Consider the following 21,182-nt stretch of genomic DNA (forward strand, 5'->3'; position numbering starts at 1 on the left):
CAAACAAACAAACAAACAGCCTGTACAAGGTTAGCCCTTTAATTTATGAAGAACGTTGAGAATTGTTCCCTTATCTCTGATCTTATTTTAATCTACCTTAGAGATGTTCAATTTCTAAGATAGTATTATACACTAGTGTGCCTCTGGAAAGATGTTTAGGTCAAGTCCAAAGGAAAATGTTACCCTTAAAAATTAATCCTGCTCAATTTCACTGTAAAAGGTGCCTAAACTGCAATAATTATAAAGATGAATATCATCCAAACAAGTGTTTATTAAAAACCATGAGATGTTTGTAAGGTCAACACATGATGTCTGCTATTTTTTCCATCAGGGAAAGAGGCACAGTCTCCATAGCTGCACCTCTCGGGTTGCCTTGCCTCTCCTAAATCATCTGCGAGACTTGGGCCACGGAAGAAAAGTGAAGCTTGCTCCCGAGGAGCTTGTACCGAGGTTGCAGAATTAACAGAAAGAGACAGTGTACAACCACAGAGCAGTTGGTGTTCTCACTTGGGAGCCTGCAGATGGCTGTGGGTGGGAAATGCCTCCACTTACGGAGGCGATGGAGATGAGTATGGTATAGTGCACTTGATGGTTTTTTCCATCCTCCAGCCCCCAGCAGGGCTGTCTGTCACGGGCTACCGGAGCATGGAATTGCCACTTGCCCCGAGCGTGGGAATGGGAGCGCCCAGCCGTTCACATCTCCTGCATGCCGTTTAACGGAATCAATTAGGCAAGACAGACCGTCAGCTTCCCTACCCCCTTTCCATGTCTGTCATGTCTATATACGTTCTAATTATTTCAGTTTGGGATGCCAGAGCTGTTTCCTGGATAGATCTGACCATCCTTAAACAAAAAGAGAGGAGGCGCACACGTGGATTTTTGGAGTAAATGCCACTTTCATTTCCAATGCTAGGCGCAGAGTAAGACACAGAACATTTTTAACACTTTGACAAGGGGGGAGGCGATCTCGTCTCCATCATGTCTTTCTGCTTCAATAGCCTCCTCAAGGAAACCTTCTCTGAACAAGGAAGCATCTGTGCTCGCATTTTGAATAGAAGAATAAAAATCAGCCATCACTTTTTTCATCCTTGTGCAGCTCTACTGAGTTCTCAGTAGATATAAATTGTTAAGCTTGCCTACACTTCAGTGTAAACTTTTTTGAAAGCCTGGTTTCATATTATTTGAAATAAACCCCTCAATGCTTTGTCTAAGATGAATGCAGGTTGATTTTTTTTTTTCAGTTCAGTCCACACTGTATCATCACCACCAACAACAACCATCATCTTCATCCTAACCAACTACCAGCTTTATTTTTAAAGCCATTTCATTGCAATGAATCATTCTGCAAAATGAAACAGCATCTCCAAATAGCTTTCTAAAAAAATCGTCTCAGCCCAGTTAAACATTAACTGGTCTGGGTTTCTCTTTATTTATTTAACAGCAATAGTTGCACATGCACTGTTTACCATCAGTACCATTTCCTCGTTGCAGCATTTAGTATCTGACAACTTCAGATTTTGGACTAAGTATGCTATTTAATTCCCTCCACTCTCACCCTTAGCTATAAAAATGTTAGATTCAATAAGCATTCCTGACCTTTCTCGGTTTTTTTTTTTTTTACTGTCTTTTGCAGTAGTCTTTCATTTTCACACGGTGTACGATGATCTTGAAGGAGTTTTTACTTTCGGTTATCTAGCTTTATGAAGACCAAAACACTCATACAGCTAGATAACCAAAGATAACAACTCGCTTCCCTCAAAGCTGGTTTTTTTTTTCCTTGCTAGAATCCAGATTTTTTTTTCTGATAGACGTGTAGTTTCCTCCAAGAGTACTAGTGCTGCTTTAAAATAGTCATCCTTTTATGCAATTGTGACCTGATATGTGTGTGCGCGCGCAGCTAATAACATCCAAAAGAGATCTGTTGCCTTCAAAGTTTATTCCGAACTTTTTCTTTCAGCCAGTAATTTCCGGCAGCGATAGCCAACAATTCATCTGTTAATATCAGAAAATAAACCCAGCTATTAAGGTGCATCAAGCTGTGATAAGACTGAAAAGCATCCATCCCTTCACAAGCCTCTATTTGCATTGTAAATCCTTCAGTCTCACGAAAGACTCTTTAGACTCTATAAAGATGTAAAGCCATCGGCAATTTCCAGCGCAGTGTAAGGAGGAAAAAAAAAAAAAATCCCATTTCAGTAGAAAGTGACAAGATGATTCGAGGATCCAGCTCCTGATCCTTTTAGATTATGCATGGTATAGAGATTTTTACCAAATGGTGGCAGTTTGATTGCAAATATCTTGCATGTATGTACGTTTTAGGGGGGGAAGATCCTCGCTTTCTCAGGGCTCCTAGAACTGGGAAGAAGATGCGGTCTTGCTGGCTTGCTGCTGCCCCCGGTCTGAAAGAAGGAGAAAAGGGGCATCATTGGAGGGCTTTCAGTGCCAAAACGTGGACCAGCCCGGCAAGGTCAGAGGTCCTGGACCGCGGGAGACCAAGGTAATGATGATGTCATGAGAAATTTCAAGTACACACGGTTATTGATATGCATGAGTGATCAGCGATCTGCCCCTGCCGGCGGCAGCGGCAGCCCGGGACTAAGCCCAACATTACCTCCTCTACCGCTCCCGACTGCAGGAAAATCCACCTGCTGCCTTTACCTTCCTTCTTGCTAGCATAGATCGCTCTAATATCCAAAAACGGGAAGAATTCTCTCTCTAAGGATAGATAAAAGCGTTTCAGATCTGTGGAACGCCTTTGCCTGCATTTCTCTTTTGGCAGCCTCTGCTTGTGCAGAGAGATGTGAGGCACTTTGCTATAGCTTAAAGTAGGGCCTTGCTTTCTGAGACTGGGAATCAGATCTTTGTTACGCAGTGAGTCGATGTGTAATTACATTGACAATTTGACCTGCTGTGATGTGTTTTTAATGGCTTCACAGCTCGGTCATGTTTTGTGTCTATAGTGATTTGCAGGTATTTACACCGGGATGACTGTGCAATGCATTTTCCTCTATATGTTTATTCGGAATGCTGCTAGCAGCAGGCTCCGGCTTGTCTCCAGTGTATTCTATAGCATCTATTCTCTCTCTCTCTCCCCGTCCCCATTTCCCAGTGTATGTGGGGTGGGGTGGGGTGTGTTAGAATGCAACACAGGTGAACGTTGCAGCAAATGGTGAAATGCCTTAATAAAAATGCTGATTTATTGTTTATTTTTATTAACCTCGTACTTAGAGTGAAGAAATACATGCTTACATTACTCAAGAAATCGATGAAAGCAAGTCTTTCTAAACTGTTAGAATGCATTATGTACAGTTTTAGGATTTCAGTCTCTCAATTCACCCCTCCCCCACATTATACTTTGAATTATTTAACATTATAATTTTTCTAAGAAGTCTGAAGTGCAAACAATAAAGGTCTCTCGACTATACGTGATACAATGAAACTCCAGACTGAGAGCTACAATATTTACTGTTGAAATTAATAAATGTACTTCCACAGCTCATACATACTGTGGTTGGTATAAGATGCATATTGAAAAATTCAGCACAGACAGAATATGGACTGCTCTGCACTTCTAAAGGAATTATTATTTAAACTTCATGCTGTTACTATTCTTTTAAGGTGTAAAATAAAACATAATACATCATGCTTTATGTTCCTGTACAGTTATAGGGAATACATCTCACTGCATTTAAATAGATTTCTTTGTAAATTGTTTGCATTGTTACTATTTTTAAGGGGAAATATTTAAATGCATGGAGTTAAACTGAAATTCTTGTTGTTCTATACTGACTGTATAGCCTGCTCACATAATAAAGCATATGTGTGCTTGTATGTACACAGGGGAACCATGTATACATGTGTAAGACTAAGTACATGTGTGTATAGGTATTTGCATTTAAATATATATATAATATGTGGTTACACTGTAAAATTACAACTATATAAACCAGTCCATTTTTTACCATAGTTTAATATTACAAAAGCATGAAAATGGGAAAGCAATATAATTTATCAGACAAGGCCCAAAATTAATACTGCCACCAAGAAGTAACACATAAACATCACTAATGTGCCAAATCCTGACTTCAGTAGTGATATTACTAATGAGGCCATTCATTTGTGCTTTCAGATTATCAGCCTCTGAAATTGAGCATTATTTTTTTAAATGTGTGTTAGATACTCTGGTATAAGGAAACACTATAATTTGCCACCAGTGCTTGGTATATATGAGATGTATGAGCTAATTGTGCCAGTGTTCTTTTCAGATTATACAGTCTGGCATAAAATGGTTAGAACTCTTATAACACTGTACTATTCATTACTGTGCTTCTTCATTACTTCTCAGGCTGTTCAAGCACAACAAGGATAACAATTAGACATCTGATATATCTAAAGGCACATGATCATTTTAATATTATGTAAAATTCTAATGAGCTTCTCTGAATTGGCAGTTAGAAAGATGTTTTTTCTTGCAATAGCTAGAGGCAGCAGTATTAGTGGTTAGGCATGTGTTACAATAGGATTGTGAATTTATGTATTACATTGTCAGAGGCATGAAAACTCAGGTATTCCTTGTGATGTGTGTGTATGTCTATGCTTATATAGATATTTCTATATATAATACATATTAACACACATGTACACATTAATGCATGCATTAAAGCGTGTCGCCATGTTACAGGATTTGCAGTTAAATGCAAGACATTTTATTGTAAATTAGTATGTTTCAAAGATGCAAAATATGCCTTTAAAACATCAAGCTCTGTTCTCAAGACCACCTTACTCACACTGACTTAAGTAACTGCAATACGCCTGTCACATTTTGTTAATTAATCATTTGAGCCTCAGAAAGTCAAAAGAGCCAACATGACAATTATAACCTAGCTGTTCATTAGCCATATTGCCAATTAAATTTTCTAACTTTCAGTCATCTAGTAGGGCCTTGAAATCAAGGGGTGCCCAGTAAGACTGCAAAAAATATTTGCTTATTGTGAATATCACAAAAAAAAATCTATACAGCAGTTGTTAATTTTTTCCAAAATCACTTTAGAATGATCTGCATATTGGAAGATACAGAATCAAAACATTTTTTTTTTCCTCCTGCCTCCCTAATAAATTCCCATTAATGGCCTTTAAATTGGTATGTGATTGCCATGCTTGTTTTCTAATCTTTTTATAGGTCTCCAGATGGCTGTGATGTAAAGAAGAAACATCCTCCATATATTTTTTAAGAATAAACAGTCTCTATTTAAAGAGGAATACTTATGATTCTCTAATTATTACAGAGACTTGTTCAAATGCCAGTATCCCCATCTTCTGTATGGAATACACATAGGAACCCTATTTAAACTGCTATGAAGTACATAACTGTATAACATTATATGAATCCTCTTTTCATACTAAATTAGAATAGAATTCACGCAAATTTAAAACATGTCACACCAATACAATCCAGGCAAATATTTCCTGCATAATATCCCTTTCCTTTCAGCCAGGTAAGTCACTTGACTGGCTTGCCTTCTAATAAAAGTGTCTTATAATTTCTTTTGTGACCACAATTTTATTTTACAGGCAACTTCAGATTATATTTCTGTTATATTGAACATATGACATGCAAAGGGATATCTAATACAAATCCAAATTACAAAATAAGAAAAGGCAGACTATCAAGAATTCAAAATCTTGGGAAAAAAAAAGAAAGCCACACTCAGTAATTTCACATGGATGCTCTGCGTGCTGTTAAAGAACATGTTCTATTGTCTGACTTTTATTATTAAACAAAAAAATAAAAATACCGTTTCTTGTCGTGATTGTTATTTCCTGTGGTCTTCCTGCATTGATTAAATCTGAAAAATAGCCACAAAAAAGGCAATGGATCATAATTTAAACAATTTCACTGTTCTTGTTCGTGAAACATATGTAAATAGATAAATGCATTTGTGTTCAGGAGGCGCTGTGTATATCAACATTTGGAGATTATTGAATAAATTACTAAAACGCTTGACTCTAGATTAAACAGGGAAATAACTAGCCACATTTCCTGCAGATGATCTAATATGACATAAACCAGATACGAGTAATGTACTCCGGTGTCTGCAGGGTTAAATGTGGTAATTAATATTTACAGGATATAACTATGAACAATAAAAACAAATTCCATAATTATTTGCGGAGACCTATGATAAAAAAAAAAAGTTTAAGAATATTTGGGGCTGCTGAACAGAGATACTGAAAGCTACAGAGGCATATATAATATTTGCATACTGTAAACTGCCAGTTACTTAATAAAGGATGGAGGCTCCATCTACCCTTCAGTTCAAAACATGCAAAACACATTAAACCAGTATTTTCCCGATAGAATTTCCGTGTCTTTCAGATCACCGATGTCCTGAAATCAGGATCATTAGAAAGGAATGGTCTATATTTACAAAACTGTTACTATATCAAGAGCTGTATGTGTAAATAAATATAACAATCTAATCACTGTCATTGCATCATATCGATTACATCAGCCTTAGTTTAAAAGCATATTATTTCTTACAAAGTAACTGTGTTCTTCTATTTTATGGTAAGTTATTTCCCCTATTTCATGAATCCTGGGCTAGAGTTGTTCTTGGAGAGGTATGCTACTTGGTGGGTGGGTGTTTTGGTGGGTGGGTGAGAGGGAGGACTAAAATAGAAGCGCCATTGTGTAAGTAAGTCCCTTGCTTCAATTACGCTCTCTGCCTACCGGCGCCCCGGAGGGCCCGCGCCAGAGCTGGAGGTAGCCTGCACCCCGGCGTCGGGTGGCCCGGCCTGATCTGCCGCCGGGGCAGTCCCGCGCCCCCGGCCCGATCCCGCGGCGGCCGGGACTGTGCCGTGCCGCGGCAACCATTCCCGGACTCCCGGGGCAGCAGCACCTAGAGCCGCGGCATGGCGCAGGCCGCCTCCCCCCTCCTCCTCCCCCTCCTCAAAAAGGTGTGCGTTTTAGTCGGGCTGAGCCTATGTCAGACACATCGCAGCTGACCCTACCGCCCCGGCCAAGATGGGAATAATTACAACCTTATGAAACATTTATTAAATCACCCCGGCTCAAAGGGATACATATTTTGATCAGGCTGTATTTTGGACAACCCAGTAAGTGATGGCTGCTTGCTTGAAGTGACCCACTAAGCACAGAGGCAGATGGATTTATTAACTACAGTGAATAATCTCCTCCACGTTGGCAATCTCAAAAATATGAGCTTGACTTTTTAATTTTTTTTATTTTATTTTTTTTACAAAACAGCTCGAAAATGTAGAGTCAACAGGAGTTTGTTCCCATATGCTAATTTAAAACACGGTGAATGATTGTTCCTATGTCTACACAGCTTCGAAACGTACCCAGGTACTGCTAAAAAGCTTCCTCTCTGCATATTTAAACGTTATAGCTCTGCTTTTACTGGCAATCTGCTTGATAATTAAGAGTTCCCACACCTAACCACACACAAGACCAACAAGTTTAGAATAAAACATACAAAATCAGCTAACCAATATAAGCTGTCGTGTTAACTCATAAAACCCTGCCTTGTTAATCAAATTTCCCTCGCGGTCGCCAGTGGAAGTTCCTGGAGTCCTACCAAGGCAACCTGTTCTGTCTGACGTTGGGCGAGGCAGCCCCTATCCCTGAACCTGACACAGAGCTGCTAACCGAGCTCAGGTTCACATATACCCACTCCCTCAATCGGAAAATGCGGATGTGCAATGAAGTTCAGCTGTCTCCCTTTTATAACGAATTCAGGTTCTGTATATCCCCCTCGCAATACTTACATTTGTTCTTTATTTTATAAAGATTTGACCCCACATCTAAATGGTTAGGTGAATCTCCAGTAGAAAACAAAGATTCCCACCACGGTCAAGACCCCTTTAAAGCACAGAAAGCAGGTTCTTTCATATCTCCAGAAATTCAGATCTTTCCCCTCGTCATCTCTATTTAAAAGTGCTGCTTAGTTCCATGGTGTAATTCTTGCACGATTGGTTCTAAAATAGTTAAAAAGCTTCCATTAAAAAAAAGGGGGGGAGGGGAAGGCAAAAGGGTGTGGGTTGTTGTTTTTTTTTTCCTTTTTCCATATTGCTTCCTAAGCCCCAGAGTAGAAAGTGAAGTGTTGTATGTGAGGCTCTGCAAGTTTTTGGGGGGGGGGGGTTGGCCAAGGTCTAGTCCAGCCCTCTCTGCTGAGGAGGACGTGCTCTGAAATTCAACCAATTTTCCCAACGCTTTTGTTGCTGATGAACTGAAGCCCTTTTGTTCATCCATTGCCACGGTCTTTTCTCGTTCCTACTATATGTTATGCGTTGGCAGAGATAATGAATTTACACCAAAACCTCTCATAGTCCCATTTTGACAGACGGAACAAATTAGAAACGCCTAGTCTAAAGAAGAGCAATGGCTACATTTTCCCAGAGAAGGAAAGCGCACATTTCTTTGGAAACAAAAAAAAAATTGCACCAAATGGTTGAGTTTTTCTAAGGTGTTTTCCTCCAGCTAACTTCTGAAGAAGAGTTTCTTCTGGGTCCTGTTTTTGGAAGGTATTAACATTTTGTGTAACTTTTGTCAAAATTGATCAACCGGTCAACAACAAGAAAAAAGAATCCCTTCCAATTTGTTATCATGAAACTTGTAGCGTGACCTCTCCTCAACACAGTGATTGCTGGAAGGAGGCTTTCTTAAACTTTTGTGGTTTCCTTCTTTTCCTTCTCATTCAATGCTTCAGGTTCAAAACCAGAGGCACAGAACCAACATTTCGCCCATGAAAACGCCAGCTCGTTTTATGGCGCAGAAGCCGGGCAAAGAGCTGCATGGTGCGTTGGGAGAAGTTTGGGGGTGTGCCTGACCACAGGAGGTGTGTGGGGAGGGAGGGAGGTGGTGCATGGCAAGGTAGGGAGGCAGGACAGCTCTCTGGTATGTGCCCGGGAGAACGCAGCGATGGGGTTGCGCTCGCCGTTTGGGGTGGTCTGGCGGGGGCAGTTGCAGGGCAGCGGTGTCGGCGGACGAGCCAGGGGTTTGGGAATCTGCTAGACAGCCTGTCCCTGTCTGGGGCGACTTTGCACGACATCCGCACATGGTGTTTTCCATAGAGTGCTGTATTGTAGCCGTGTGGGCAGGTGTCAAGGAGTGTGAGCATGTGTGAAGAATGTGTCGGGGGTGGGCGAGGATTGGGGGAGGGGCAATACTAAAAAATGTATATATATACATATTATGCCATATGTGTATGTCGCATATATATATTTTTATATATATGTCATATGGGAGTCCCGTCCAGAGTGCGGCTCCAGGGAGAGGGTAGTCGGTCCGCAGAGGCGCGGATTTCCTGCCAATTACTGCCAGGGACAGCAGTCTGGCCACCCCGTCCTGGCTGCGGCCTTTCACAGCCCCTGCCGCAGCCCAGTTGCGCACAGCACCCATGGATCCTCCTGCCAACACAGCCCCTGGGGACAAGGTAGACCAACAGAACTCTATAAGAATAAAAATGCAATCTCAGACTAAACTAACGAAATTCAGGGTAAACCCTGGCTACACAAAACTGCTGAGAGGATTTATAAAAGTCTGGATCAGTCTCTCAGTCAGAAATACACTCGTGTTTCCATTCCCTGGCTTGGCCATTTAAGTTTAGTCAAGATGTTTGAATAGAGAAGCAGCGTGCGAGTGTGTGTGGGTGGGAGTATGTGTGTGTACAGCCGCTAGCTTGCAGCTGGTTTACTTTAAGAGTGACTGTGCCAAGTTTTAGAGATGCTCTGGAACATAACAAAACAGACAAACAAACATGAGAGAAAGAAAAACTTAGATCCTAATAAATAATACCATTCATTTTCAAAACATCGATTGCGTTTAATTCTACAGCCTCACCAGTAGAAATTGCCCCAGCGCTAAAAGTTTTCCAAACATTATAAACCGAGGTGTTTCTAAAGGGAGAAAGGGTACAAGGAAAGATATAGAGGAGACAGCTTTAGAAAATTGCTCACATCTACACTTTTCTACCTTGGTATCAACAACAAAGCCGACTTTCTGCAGTCAGATATCCGAGAGCCTTTTAATACCGCTTCTCTTTCCAAATGGGGGAAATCAGTGCAAAGACAGGAGAGTGGTTTTGACTTGCAGATCAGATCGGCTGGAGGAGCGAAGGGCTTGCCTACAGCCTAGCGACTTTTCCATTTTCTGTCTCTTCTTCCTTAAACCGGCACTGATATCAGCAGATCTCTTACACCAAACCGCTAACACTGTATCGATGCAGTCATTCGAAATTATGATTTACCTGCACTGCGTGTGTCGTGCAATACTGGGGGGGATTTTTTGTGACTTGATCAGTGTTTTCTATTTCCCGCTCATCATCTGATGAAGAGGAGCGGCGGCGTTCCCGGGGACGATGATAGCGCACCGCGAGGGTGGGCTTTGTTTTGCCGCCGTGCGGGGAGAGAGGGCGGGCGAGCCAGGTTAATGTTTTTGTTAATGTTTATTTTATTGGGCAGGGGCTCTGATCAGTGTGGCAAAGCGGCGAGCGGAGCCAAACAGCCAACGCAGCTGCGGACGGTGCCTACCGGCGGTCTGGCCACCTCCCCGCTGCGGCCGCCGCCCTGGCCTGGCCCGGCGCGGGCCGATGAGGCTCGGCTCGGCGCGGAGCGGAGCGGCCCCGGCTCTGCGCCCCCACCGCCGCCGCGGCCCCCATCCTGGTTTCACGTTCAAGGTTTAACAGTGAGGTCATGTTCATTGACGTCAGCTTGAGGTTTACTGTACGTCCGGCTGCATTTACATACATCAAGGAAGTTAGGGCATTAAAAAAATATGCAAATCCTACTGCTTGGAGAAAAGACTGAAGATTCCTGGAGCGATCGCCCCTATTAATGAAGATCGCAATTAATGGAACAAACAATCCGTTCTCCCCTCCTCCCCCCTCCCGCCAAATATCATAAACAACAACAAAAATCCCCAAAATAACAAATATCAATTAGGCACGGGAAGGTTGGGGTGCGCCGGCTTTGCGTCGGCCGGGGCCGGCTGCGACGCGGCACGGAGAAGAGCCCGGCTCAGAGCAGGCTGCTCCAGACGGCTCCCTATGCATAATCAGGGCTTCACCGCTGCGCCATTCTCCTCTCCTCCTCCTCCTCCTCTCCTCCTCCTCCTCCTCCTGCTGTTGGTTCCACCGTGTATTATTTTTAATACTGATGCATATGTAAAGCTATATTTGCATTTTTTAAATTAACCGAAAGTTAGAAGCTATTGCTTTTTCTCTGATCTTTCCTTCCTTTCTTTACCCCCCATTCCCCCCCCCCTTTTGGCATGACTCTGCTGTGTATGTGCCTTTATATGCAGTTTCCTCCCTGCTTCTGTTTGTATAAGGTTAAAAAATATGCACAAAGCTAAAAAAACAAAGATGCACGTCATGCTTATTGGGTCTTAAGAGGAGAGGCACGTATCATTGCCATACTCAGCTATAATACCAGTAGGTCGAACCTGGAAATTTGATCGCCTAATTAACTTCATATTAGGAAAAAAAATACTGTTTTCGGGTATAAGGCAATATAGATAATGCGTGTAATGGGGACTGATTCAAAGAATTTATAATATTTCATTGCAGAATTACTACCTATAAACACATTTATATCTCTGTTGATTTCAGGAATGTTTTATTTTAGAATATTATCTTAAAATGTGTACACCCAGGTATGGAGTGCTTTCTCTAAGGAAGACATTTTGTACGTTCTGTCTTAACTGCTACATTATTAAATGTATTACAATTCATGTTAACATGTGTAGTTTTAAAGCAACTACCTAAGTCTTTACTGGAAAGGCATTTTTAAAGGTTATTTTAAAATATTGCCGTTATCATTACATTTTCTTTATCTGAAAATCCACAGGCCCTGAATTACATTTAAACCCAATATTAGTTCATTTCGATTTACCTTGATGGGGAAATTCTTATTAAAAAAAGAGTAGTTTAAACCTGATTAAAACCAGAAGATTACTCTCTTTTTATATTCCAGAAATATTATATTTTTAAACGAGTAATGTTTTCCATAAGAACAATGCCCACCCATACACACATTTTTTCTTTAAAAAAAGTCTAAGTACATGCATAGATAATTAGTTACACCATGAATGACTTACCTGCATAAACGTATAAGGCAAAAATTACCTCCCCTCCAAGACTGCCATGCATATATATTTTTAAAAATAATGATCAGAATGTCATACTCGATTTGTATTACTCAGTACCTATTTCACAACACGTATATTTTCTTTGGGTTTCTTATGGTATTTCCAGCGCTACCTTTAGCTCCAGTTGAACAAGCCCTACACTAAAGTGCTCATATATGTCACCCAAGAAAAAGTGGTCAGATGGCTATCCGTAAAACATTAAAAAATCCCTTAAACAGATACTACCATCCACTAGGTTAGTTCTTACCTTACCATATAGAGCAATAATTCATATAGGAAAGTACTTTTTTACACATTTTTATGAATAGCGGTGGGACTACAGAGCTGTGTGCAGGTGCTCATTTACGAGTGATGTTGGGGACTCTTAGCCCACGAAAGGAAACCTATTATTTCCACTGCTTTTAATTAGCACACATGAATCACGATCCTCTATAGATCTGTAGTAACATATGCAGACAGACCCAAAGAGGTGAGTGCCTAGCCCAAGTTCGAGTGTGTGCGCAGGTAGCAGACGGCACAGAGGGAGAGCGGGGTGTGTGTGTAGGTGTTGGTGAGCGGGGGTGTATGGATATGTTACATAATGCCCCTCTGCCCGCGGCACAAGTGTGCTGCGGTGCGGCTGACTCCCGCGGCAGCGCGGCCCTGGCCGCCTCCCTGCCCCCGGCTCCCTCGGTGGCGCAGGGCAATGACCCCACGCCCCACCACTCCCCGTGCTGCCGCTGCTGCTTACCCCCGCCGCCGCCTCGCTGCGCGCCGCCGTTGCCCCCGACGGCACTGCACCCGGCGGGACAGCACCCGGCGGGACGGGACGGAAGGCGCCGCCGCCGGTGCTCTGCCCCAGCTGGGCTGCTGCGGGAGCAGTGCCTGAGCCCCCCCCTCACCTCCCCTCCGCCTCTACTCCCGTCGCCGCATCCACACACCTGCCCCCCCGCCCCGTATTACCATACGGAGGCTGGGTCTCCGCGAATCACAGCGGCAGCGGGCGGCATTTGAATAAGCCCCGCAGCCGGCAGCAGCGCCAGCGCTCTGCACGGGCCGCTTCCCCAGCCCGTCCGCCCCTCCCCCGCTCCCCCGCCCTTGCATGTGCCACAGGCATCGTGGGGACAGCTGTCTTGTTTCAGTCACTTGCCACTTTAACGCTAATTTGACGGGTAGAATATGAACAATAAATACCCCCCCCAACTCGTTACCTAATACTCAGCCTTTTAAAGCTAAAAATAAAGGCGCGTACAACTCACATACAATTTCAAAATGCCACTAAAGTGACGATTCCAGACAGAAAAAAAAAGTAGCATTAATAATACTCAAATTTGGGGTAATCGTTACAGCCGATCGTTACAGATGAGAGGGGGCATCGGGTTGAAAATAAATACATGAAATAGATCCCCTTCCTCGTATTTTTTTACAACGCTTTTAATGGCTAGAATCATCTAAATATTCAACATTTTACACTTAGAGTTTTCCCTCTCTTCAGCCGTCTCTATCTTTTAATCAAACCGTACATAATCAGATCTGCACCGATATGCTCTACGCGTGAACATACATGTTTTGGCATTATTTACAGATTGGTTTAGAAGAAGAGAGATACAGGTACAGAAAAAAGTCTTTTTTTTTTCCCCGCAAGATTTAAATCCTTGAACCAAAAATTGTAAAATGACAACCATGTAATTTTAGGTAGAGTAACCGAAACTTGAAATGAGAAATAAATCGATTATTTGGGGTTTTTTTTAGTAAGGAAAAGACTGAATTTAGTGGGTTTTGCCTTCACAAAAATTCATAATTTGGACATCCTTACACGTCCAGTGTGAATACACCTCATAATACACATCCTTTGGAAAAAAAAATACAAAGCCACACGAATCTCTCTTTGATTAATAATGTCTCCCCTGATTAGAGGTAGAAAGCTAGAAACCAAGAGTAGCAGCAGGGGAAGAGGGGGCGATAATTTTAATATTCAGGAGTTTCATGCATATTTAAAGTAATTGCTGAATTGTTAGATTTCCGGGGAGCAGAGGGAAGGTGTGACGTACAGTAAACTCTATTAGATAAGTTTTAGTGAGCATTCAAAACGTTAACTTCAGCATCAATCTAGGATAAGTAGCCAATGCAGTTGAGTTTCCATACACGAGATGTTTATGGCTTTTAGCACTAACATAATTAGCCAAATTTTCCTGATGTCTTTTCTGTTGTTCTATTTTCATAATCAGTTTATAACTTGGCATAAAATAAGCAGTCAATAAATTAAGGCTTGAAATGAACCGTTATTTCGCTGGTTTCCATAATAATTGGCTCACAGACAGGACTAAACCTGGTTTTGTTTCGGTTTGGATTATTTTTCCCTTTACATCAGCTTGGATTGCCGGAGACCACTTCTGATCTCCTGGCACAGACCAAGTGGAAAAGGTTGGCAAGGCGTGGGTGTCCCTCAGCTCCATGACTCCTCGAAAGGGTGCTTCCTACCCAAAGTGCCCCCCCTTGGCTCCACTCTGTGGCCAGCTCCGTGGAAGCCTTGCGCGGCGGTGAGATCAGGAGGGCGATGCTGCCGCCCGAGGTTGGCTACCTGCCGTCCAGGCGACCCGAGCCAGGCCGGGATGTCCCAGACGGCGCAGCTTTCCAGCACCCGCAGAGGCCGCGTCCGGCAGAGAGACAGCGACACCTACCGGTGTTCTGTACGGCCCCGGCGAGCGCGGGCCATCGGCGGGGCTAGGGCGCGAGCGCGGGCCACACCACACCGCGCTCCCTTGCCCAACCTAGCGCAGACTGGGGAGAAGACATCACGGCAGCGCGCCCCCTCTGCGTGACCCGCTCTAGAGCACGAATTCAGCCCTACTAGAGCGATCGTTTCAGTGGGCAGAAATCAGCAAAATTCCACGAAAAACCAAGTGTGTTTTTTAGTCTTTGCAACGTGCCTTCTGAAACAAGTGGGGATGCTGTTCTTGTCGCCTCCTTGGGACCGCAGCCCCCAGATACAGCGGCTGAAATCCCGCTTTCCCCCCGCATACACACGCTCCCGCCTCCAGATCTGGGCTGTATCTCACAAAAATTAGAGACCTGATCGGGATAATGATAAACGCCTCACTGCGAGCAAAGTCTTCCCAGAGAAGCTCGTGAAGGTCACGCTGAGCGCAGAGAGCGAAGGGCAGCACATATGTGTTCTCCCTGTCGCTACCGTCTCACCCCAGCCTCTCTCCCCTTATTTGTATTGTCTTATATACACCGGGAAAAGCAATATTCCACAAACACATTTCAGCAGGAATAATCGTCGCCTCCTCCGCGCTTTGCATTTTAATTGCCAGGATCAAAAAATGGGCTCACTTTGTGTATTCCTGTTTGAAGAAAAGCATGGCTTACAAACCGTGGGAAGGGGGACGACAATAATATCCTAAGCAAGAGTACAATTATATATTCGCCCCTGCGGAATGGCCCTATTCTTTATTTAATTTTTTTATTGATGCTGTGCGGAAAGAACTTTTTCTTGGAAACACTTTCTAGCTGATCATATTACTCTTTACCTTATCCCTATTCTCCTTTCTTCTTTTTAATAATAATAATTTAAAAAATCATTAAAATGAAAGGGCCAGATTTATGTTACCAAAAGGCAGTTTTTACAAGTACAAATGGCAGTAAAGGAGCACTAATCGTGTTAGGTTTTTAGGAGGAAGACACACATCCGAGAAGTTGGAGGCTACATTTGATTGGATTAACCACCACTTTCTGTTATTTTAGTAGTTCATTAGTCGAGTGTGCTTTGACAATTGATTTCCGAGATCTCATTCTAGGAATTTTGGTTGTTTCGTATCTCAATAAGCTTTTCTCAACGGGCTATAGTTGGAGAAAATAATAACTTGGCTGTTTCGAAGGACATTTTTTGTGCACCTGCAGGAGTTTTTTTCTTCTTGCCCGAAAAAATAACAACGTGCAGTTCATTTACAGTGAGGAAAGGGTGTGGCACAACTTGCGGCAACTACCTTTCAGAGGTTTTAACTTTCGTACCGTGAACACAAATGCAGGGGCTCAAAGTAGTTCTTCGAGTGCGTTTTCTAAATGTGCATTAAGGTAAATGAGCAAAACTTCGCTAAATCTCCCTGGTCATAAAACTTGAGAATAAATGAGTTCGTCGCTAGTAGCATCACAAGACCGAGGATTCATTCTTAGAAAATGTATGTCTACTAAAAGGAACCAATATATCATCTCAATAACGATCTCGCTTAGAGTGATGGAAAAATATAAATTAAAATAAACGAAAAATCAGCTTGCATCCTCGAGTACTGAAGAGGTCTCTAAATAATGGTTGATCACACCTACTCCAAAATCAAGAATAAGACACAGCGCTAATATTTTCCTGGCTCTTTTTCTCCGAAGGGTATTGTTCTCTTCTTTTAGTAACTCCAGGAACTGCTGCTGATGATTTTTACACTAAAATAATAGTAATGGGTGTCTCTCATTTTGCCCTAGACACGCCGACGCCCTCCCATCCCATCCTGCCTCATCCCTCAAACCCAGAGAGAGCAGCGGGCCGGCCTGGCGGTCGCACACCTCCGTGCTGTGCCGGCAGGACGCACGAGCGGATCGATGGGGCGCCGGCCCTGCGGCTGACTGACGCCGCTGCTCGGACACGTTCCCACGCTCTAGGAGAGCCCCCTGAGAGAGAATTGCAGCACCTTCATTAAAACCTTGCCATTTTGCTGAGAGCTGTGCGCATGCCTATTTGGCAAAAAGTGTCAGACATCTAATATATTTCTCTCTCGTGTCTGATAACACAAGGACTACTTATTTAACAAAGCACCACAGGGTATTAGACAGTTAAAATGCATAAAACCATTATAGCCCCTTGCCCTACAAGTGTGCGCGTGCCCCCCCCCCCGCTTTTCTTTCCCAGCTTTTCAGTAGTAATGAATGAATCAAGAACTAGAGCAGCATATTCAAATACGAATGAATCAGGACATGTAAACCTATCATCTTCAATCGTCAAGTTGAAGAATCGTCAAGGCTGAGACGGCAGCCTATAGCAGTAGGCATATTGCAGAAAACCTGAGAACGGCTGGCAAAGGAGTGCAGTTTACAGCCGACTAACAGACTTATAGAGTGGGATAAAAGGAAGGTCACCTACCTTTTCAGGGCGCCTCCCCTCACACCCCCAAAATTAAACTCAGTGAGAGTAGAAAGAAGTGTATTTATGGGCTTTAAAACCTGCATATTCATTATAAAAGACTTTCTGAAGCTAACTTACTCTGCCAATCTAACTAAGCAGAACTTTTATTTATTTCCTTCCACCTGTCTCCCTCACATAGACAGTACTATTTTCCCGATAGCATTTCATTTTTTTTCCAACTAGTGGACAGACGGTCCTGGGAAAAGCAATTGTCAGCCTTATACACCCAGGGCAATCAAAAAACCAAACCCTCCCACCTCACCCTAACCAGCAGCAAGCCCTTATTTATTTTGATTATTTGTTAAAAGGCAGCCAGCTGGGAACTTGACAATGTGCTCGCACCTGATCTCTCTCTCTCTCAAATGTGATGTGATACGAGCGTGTGTGTACATATTGCCGTATGTGTACCAGCTCTGCCCGAAACGGCGTGAACACCAATTTCCCTACAAGTGTTACCACTTCCAGCTCAATGCAGCCCCCGATAGATGTGTGTGTGTTTAACAAACCGATAGGTAAGTCGCTATCAGGTGATCAGGCTTGTAATCCAATAGTCTTTGGTTAAATAAGATTTATAATTAAGAGTAAAAAATTAGGGAAAGGGGAGTAAGGACAAAAGGGAGGGGGGGCACAGAGAAATCTCTCCCTAATCAGGAGAAATGGCCTTGCCAGCTCGCTCTGCTGCCGTCTGGGGTTACTGCGTTCGTCGCAACCCACTACTCAGCCCAGCATAAACTTTCAGAAGACTGAAGTGCTATAGAAAGTCAACGAGGGATCCGAGGAATCGCAGGGCGACAAGGTGTAAGGAGGCCGGCGGGGGAAGAGGGAGGGAGCTATCCCTGCTGAAGCCCTGCCTCTCCCCCCCGAGTCCTCGGGAGGCTGCAGGCAGGGTCGCCCTCCCCGGACGCCCTCCTCCTGCCCCGTGGGTGACACAGCGTGGCCTCTTCCGGAGCCCAGCGGGGCATCGCCTGGCCTTACCAAGCCCCCGGCAAAGCCCGAGCCCCCACGAGAGTGTGCGTGTGTGTAGGAGCGGCGAGGCTGCCGCGGCGCAGGGTGGCAGGGCTGCTCCGCGCCCCGGTACTTACCCCCGCGATGCCTGACACCGATCCGCTCCCGTCCGCAGCCCCTCAGCAAGACGTCACACACATCTTCGCAGAGATTAGTTGTGACTTTTCCAGTCCAACCCTGCTCATTCAACGGTAGGCAGGAGAAGAAAACATAAGGGGGCGATGGAAGGAGAGGGGTGGTCACGGGTGCTGCTTCACGCTGAACTGCAACGTGGCTCCCCCCTCCCCTTCGCCCTGGCATTTCCCACCCACTCACCTCCTTCCTCCCGCCCCAAATCAGAAAACCGCGGGAGGGAGGGACGACACACGGATCCGCGCTGGCCGCTGGGGCTCCGGCGGAGGCGCTCCCTCCGCACCCGCGTACCGGCCTCCACGCCTCGGTCCCGCCGCGGCACCCCGGGGACTGTACCTGTGGGGCGCAGCGTTTGGGGAGGAAGGGGCTGAAGGACTGCCCGAGGCATGTCCGCCCGCCTGCCCGGATGGGGGTCACATGCCACATGTGGGGCGCGCAGAGCCCCGTGGTGCGAGGCTACTGCCCGGGATACAAACGGGCTGCCGGCTCCGGCGGGCATCGCCTCCCCTCCTTCCTGTTGTTATTTTTAATACTATTATTCCTAATGATACTAATACTTAAGTTTAAAGATCTTTGCAAATGCAAACTGACAGCTGGGGCTGAGGAGCAAGAGTAGCTGTTTTAAACAATAGATTAGGAACACTAGGAAGTGTCTCCACAGGGAATGGAGACCTCCACAGGGAATGGAGACTTTTTGCTTCGTCAAAGGTCAGGTCTGCTTATTAGTACAGCAACATCTTCAGTTCCCGACTAAATACAATAACGTAGGCTCTCGTGATTAATTATACAGGAGGCTTTATGAACTGTGGTTCCTCCCCCGCTCTTTTGCAGACAATACTCGCAGCACACCTATATCTGTGAGAGGCTGGAGTTGGCGGGGTGCTGACGGTGGACCCAGTCGAAAGTTTCAATATTGTCCTTCTGATTTTCTTTGTTAAAATTTTATTTGGCGAATTGAAAATTTTTCCAAAAGATTCATCGACACACGAAAATATGTTTGCATTTATATCCGCCAGAGATGATGCAGAATAAAAATGCCCGAGTAGACCTCGTCTGAAATCAAATCCCCGCATTTGTAATTGTTACATATACAACAAATTGTTAACAATTTGCACACCAGAGATGGCATAATTCTAAGCCTCCTTTCCTTTGTAAGGCAAATGACGGCAAAATATGATTTGCCATATAACTAATTGCAGCAAAGAACAGTACGTCAGCAAGATTGTGGTTTCTATAGGGTTATGTAAGTTTCGTGTTTATACAGAGTGAAAAATAACAAACATTAATTAATTATGGCGAATTTGACAACGTGTTTTAGGATGCTTTTACCTGATACATACTATATCCTAATAAACAATGGTGTTGAAGTAAAATTAATAAATAAGAATTAAATTATATTTAAAAAATAGGTTGCATTACAATAAAAATGTCTTTGATGCTTTAGGATAAACAGGCCCCCCAATATATATTGTAAAAGTTATATATTTTGTTCAGAAGCATAAAATTATCTTTGATTTTGTATCGATTTTGGTGTTATATAAAATGATTAATATAATAAATAGAAACAGTTGAGTCAGACTAAGTAGGAAGTTACTATTATTTCAATTATCAAAATAAAATCCATCAAATAATGTTTTCCATTCTAATGAGCATGGAAATGTTTCTCTTCTAATTTACTTATTTTCAAAGCAGACATTAAAACATGTTAGAACTGATTTCCTTTCAAATCAGAAAAGTTAATATTAGAACAATTGTCTGCATATTTTTTCTATAACGTGCCATTACCTGAAGCACATAAATACAAACATGCAAGCTCTGGAATTTGCAATTTTTTTTTCTTACACTGTCTATAAACATTGCTATGTGATTACATGTACTCACTTTCTCGTATGGACCATCCATTATCTGGTGTCTAAATCTTTCAGAATGTATTCGCACTCAGGTTTAATCTTCTTTAAAGTAGTTACTAGATATACGATAATGTCAACATGCATATAGGTATACACGAAAATTGCTTTTGACCTTCAGAAATCAGCTAAGCCCTCTGGGCAAGTGACGTTAGGCATGAGCTGCTGTCGAACTCTAATAATTCAAGCAGAGAAAAAAGTGGATTATGAAGTAGGGAATAATCACCAAATTGGTTCTAAAGCCATTAAAATCAGTGGAATTTATTTCAAAGGGACAGAATTTGGCCCAGTTGATCAGGTTATAAGGGGGTGTAGCTATTGGTATAAAAATGTAGTTCTCAAGCCCATCTCTTGTTAACCTTACAGACTTTTATATATAAAGGTGAAAGCAAACTATTCAGTAGTGTTTTCACAGGAATTTAAGGGGGGGCCCAGAAACTATTGAATTTAAAATTATTTACTCCCAAAATTCATTAGATTGTATAGCACCAACCTCTTGGCAAGACTTATCTTCTAAAAATTATCTTTCATACAACTGCAACTACTGGAAAAACAAATGGAGATAAAACATTTAAAATACTTCTTAATTATTCTGGTGAGGTGTAATGCTTTAATTCTATTTCCATCTTTTCACTAATGACTTTCTCTCCTCAGAACTCTCCTTGCAAATAGTACACCTGCATTTGTGAGCAGAAAGTAGGCCACTCCGAAAATGATCTGGCCAAGCAATGAAAGTACCAAAGTCGGAATCACAGTCCTCAGTCAGTACATGCCTTGCCATAGGACCACTGTGTCTATAAGACTCCCTATTGAAGCC

At 43.2% G+C, this 21,182-nt stretch overlaps 1 protein-coding gene and 1 long non-coding RNA gene across 6 annotated transcripts; one reads left to right on the top strand and one right to left on the bottom strand.

Moving 5' to 3' along the window:
- Window positions 1–1,848: 1,848 nt before the first annotated feature.
- On the bottom strand, window positions 1,849–18,541 carry LOC128136257 (uncharacterized). 5 transcript variants are annotated; one of them, XR_008233299.1, is made up of 3 exons: window positions 18,404–18,541; window positions 5,796–5,846; window positions 1,849–2,399 (listed from the first exon to the last, which is right to left on the bottom strand). It is a non-coding gene; the product is annotated as an uncharacterized LOC128136257 (long non-coding RNA). The 5 variants fall into 5 exon arrangements; XR_008233298.1 differs by lacking the exon at window positions 18,404–18,541 and adding an exon at window positions 13,112–13,192; XR_008233296.1 differs by lacking the exon at window positions 18,404–18,541 and adding an exon at window positions 12,900–13,066.
- On the top strand, window positions 9,825–10,936 carry LOC128136249 (acrosin-like). The gene is made up of 2 exons (XM_052775512.1): window positions 9,825–10,398; window positions 10,483–10,936. The coding sequence occupies exons 1-2, from the start codon at window positions 10,349–10,351 to the stop codon at window positions 10,733–10,735; spliced, it is 303 nt and encodes a 100-aa protein (XP_052631472.1). The 5' UTR covers window positions 9,825–10,348; the 3' UTR covers window positions 10,736–10,936.
- Window positions 18,542–21,182: the final 2,641 nt, after the last annotated feature.

This window comes from Harpia harpyja, chromosome W (assembly GCF_026419915.1).
Source record: "Harpia harpyja isolate bHarHar1 chromosome W, bHarHar1 primary haplotype, whole genome shotgun sequence".
In the NCBI taxonomy this organism is placed as follows: domain Eukaryota; kingdom Metazoa; phylum Chordata; class Aves; order Accipitriformes; family Accipitridae; genus Harpia; species Harpia harpyja.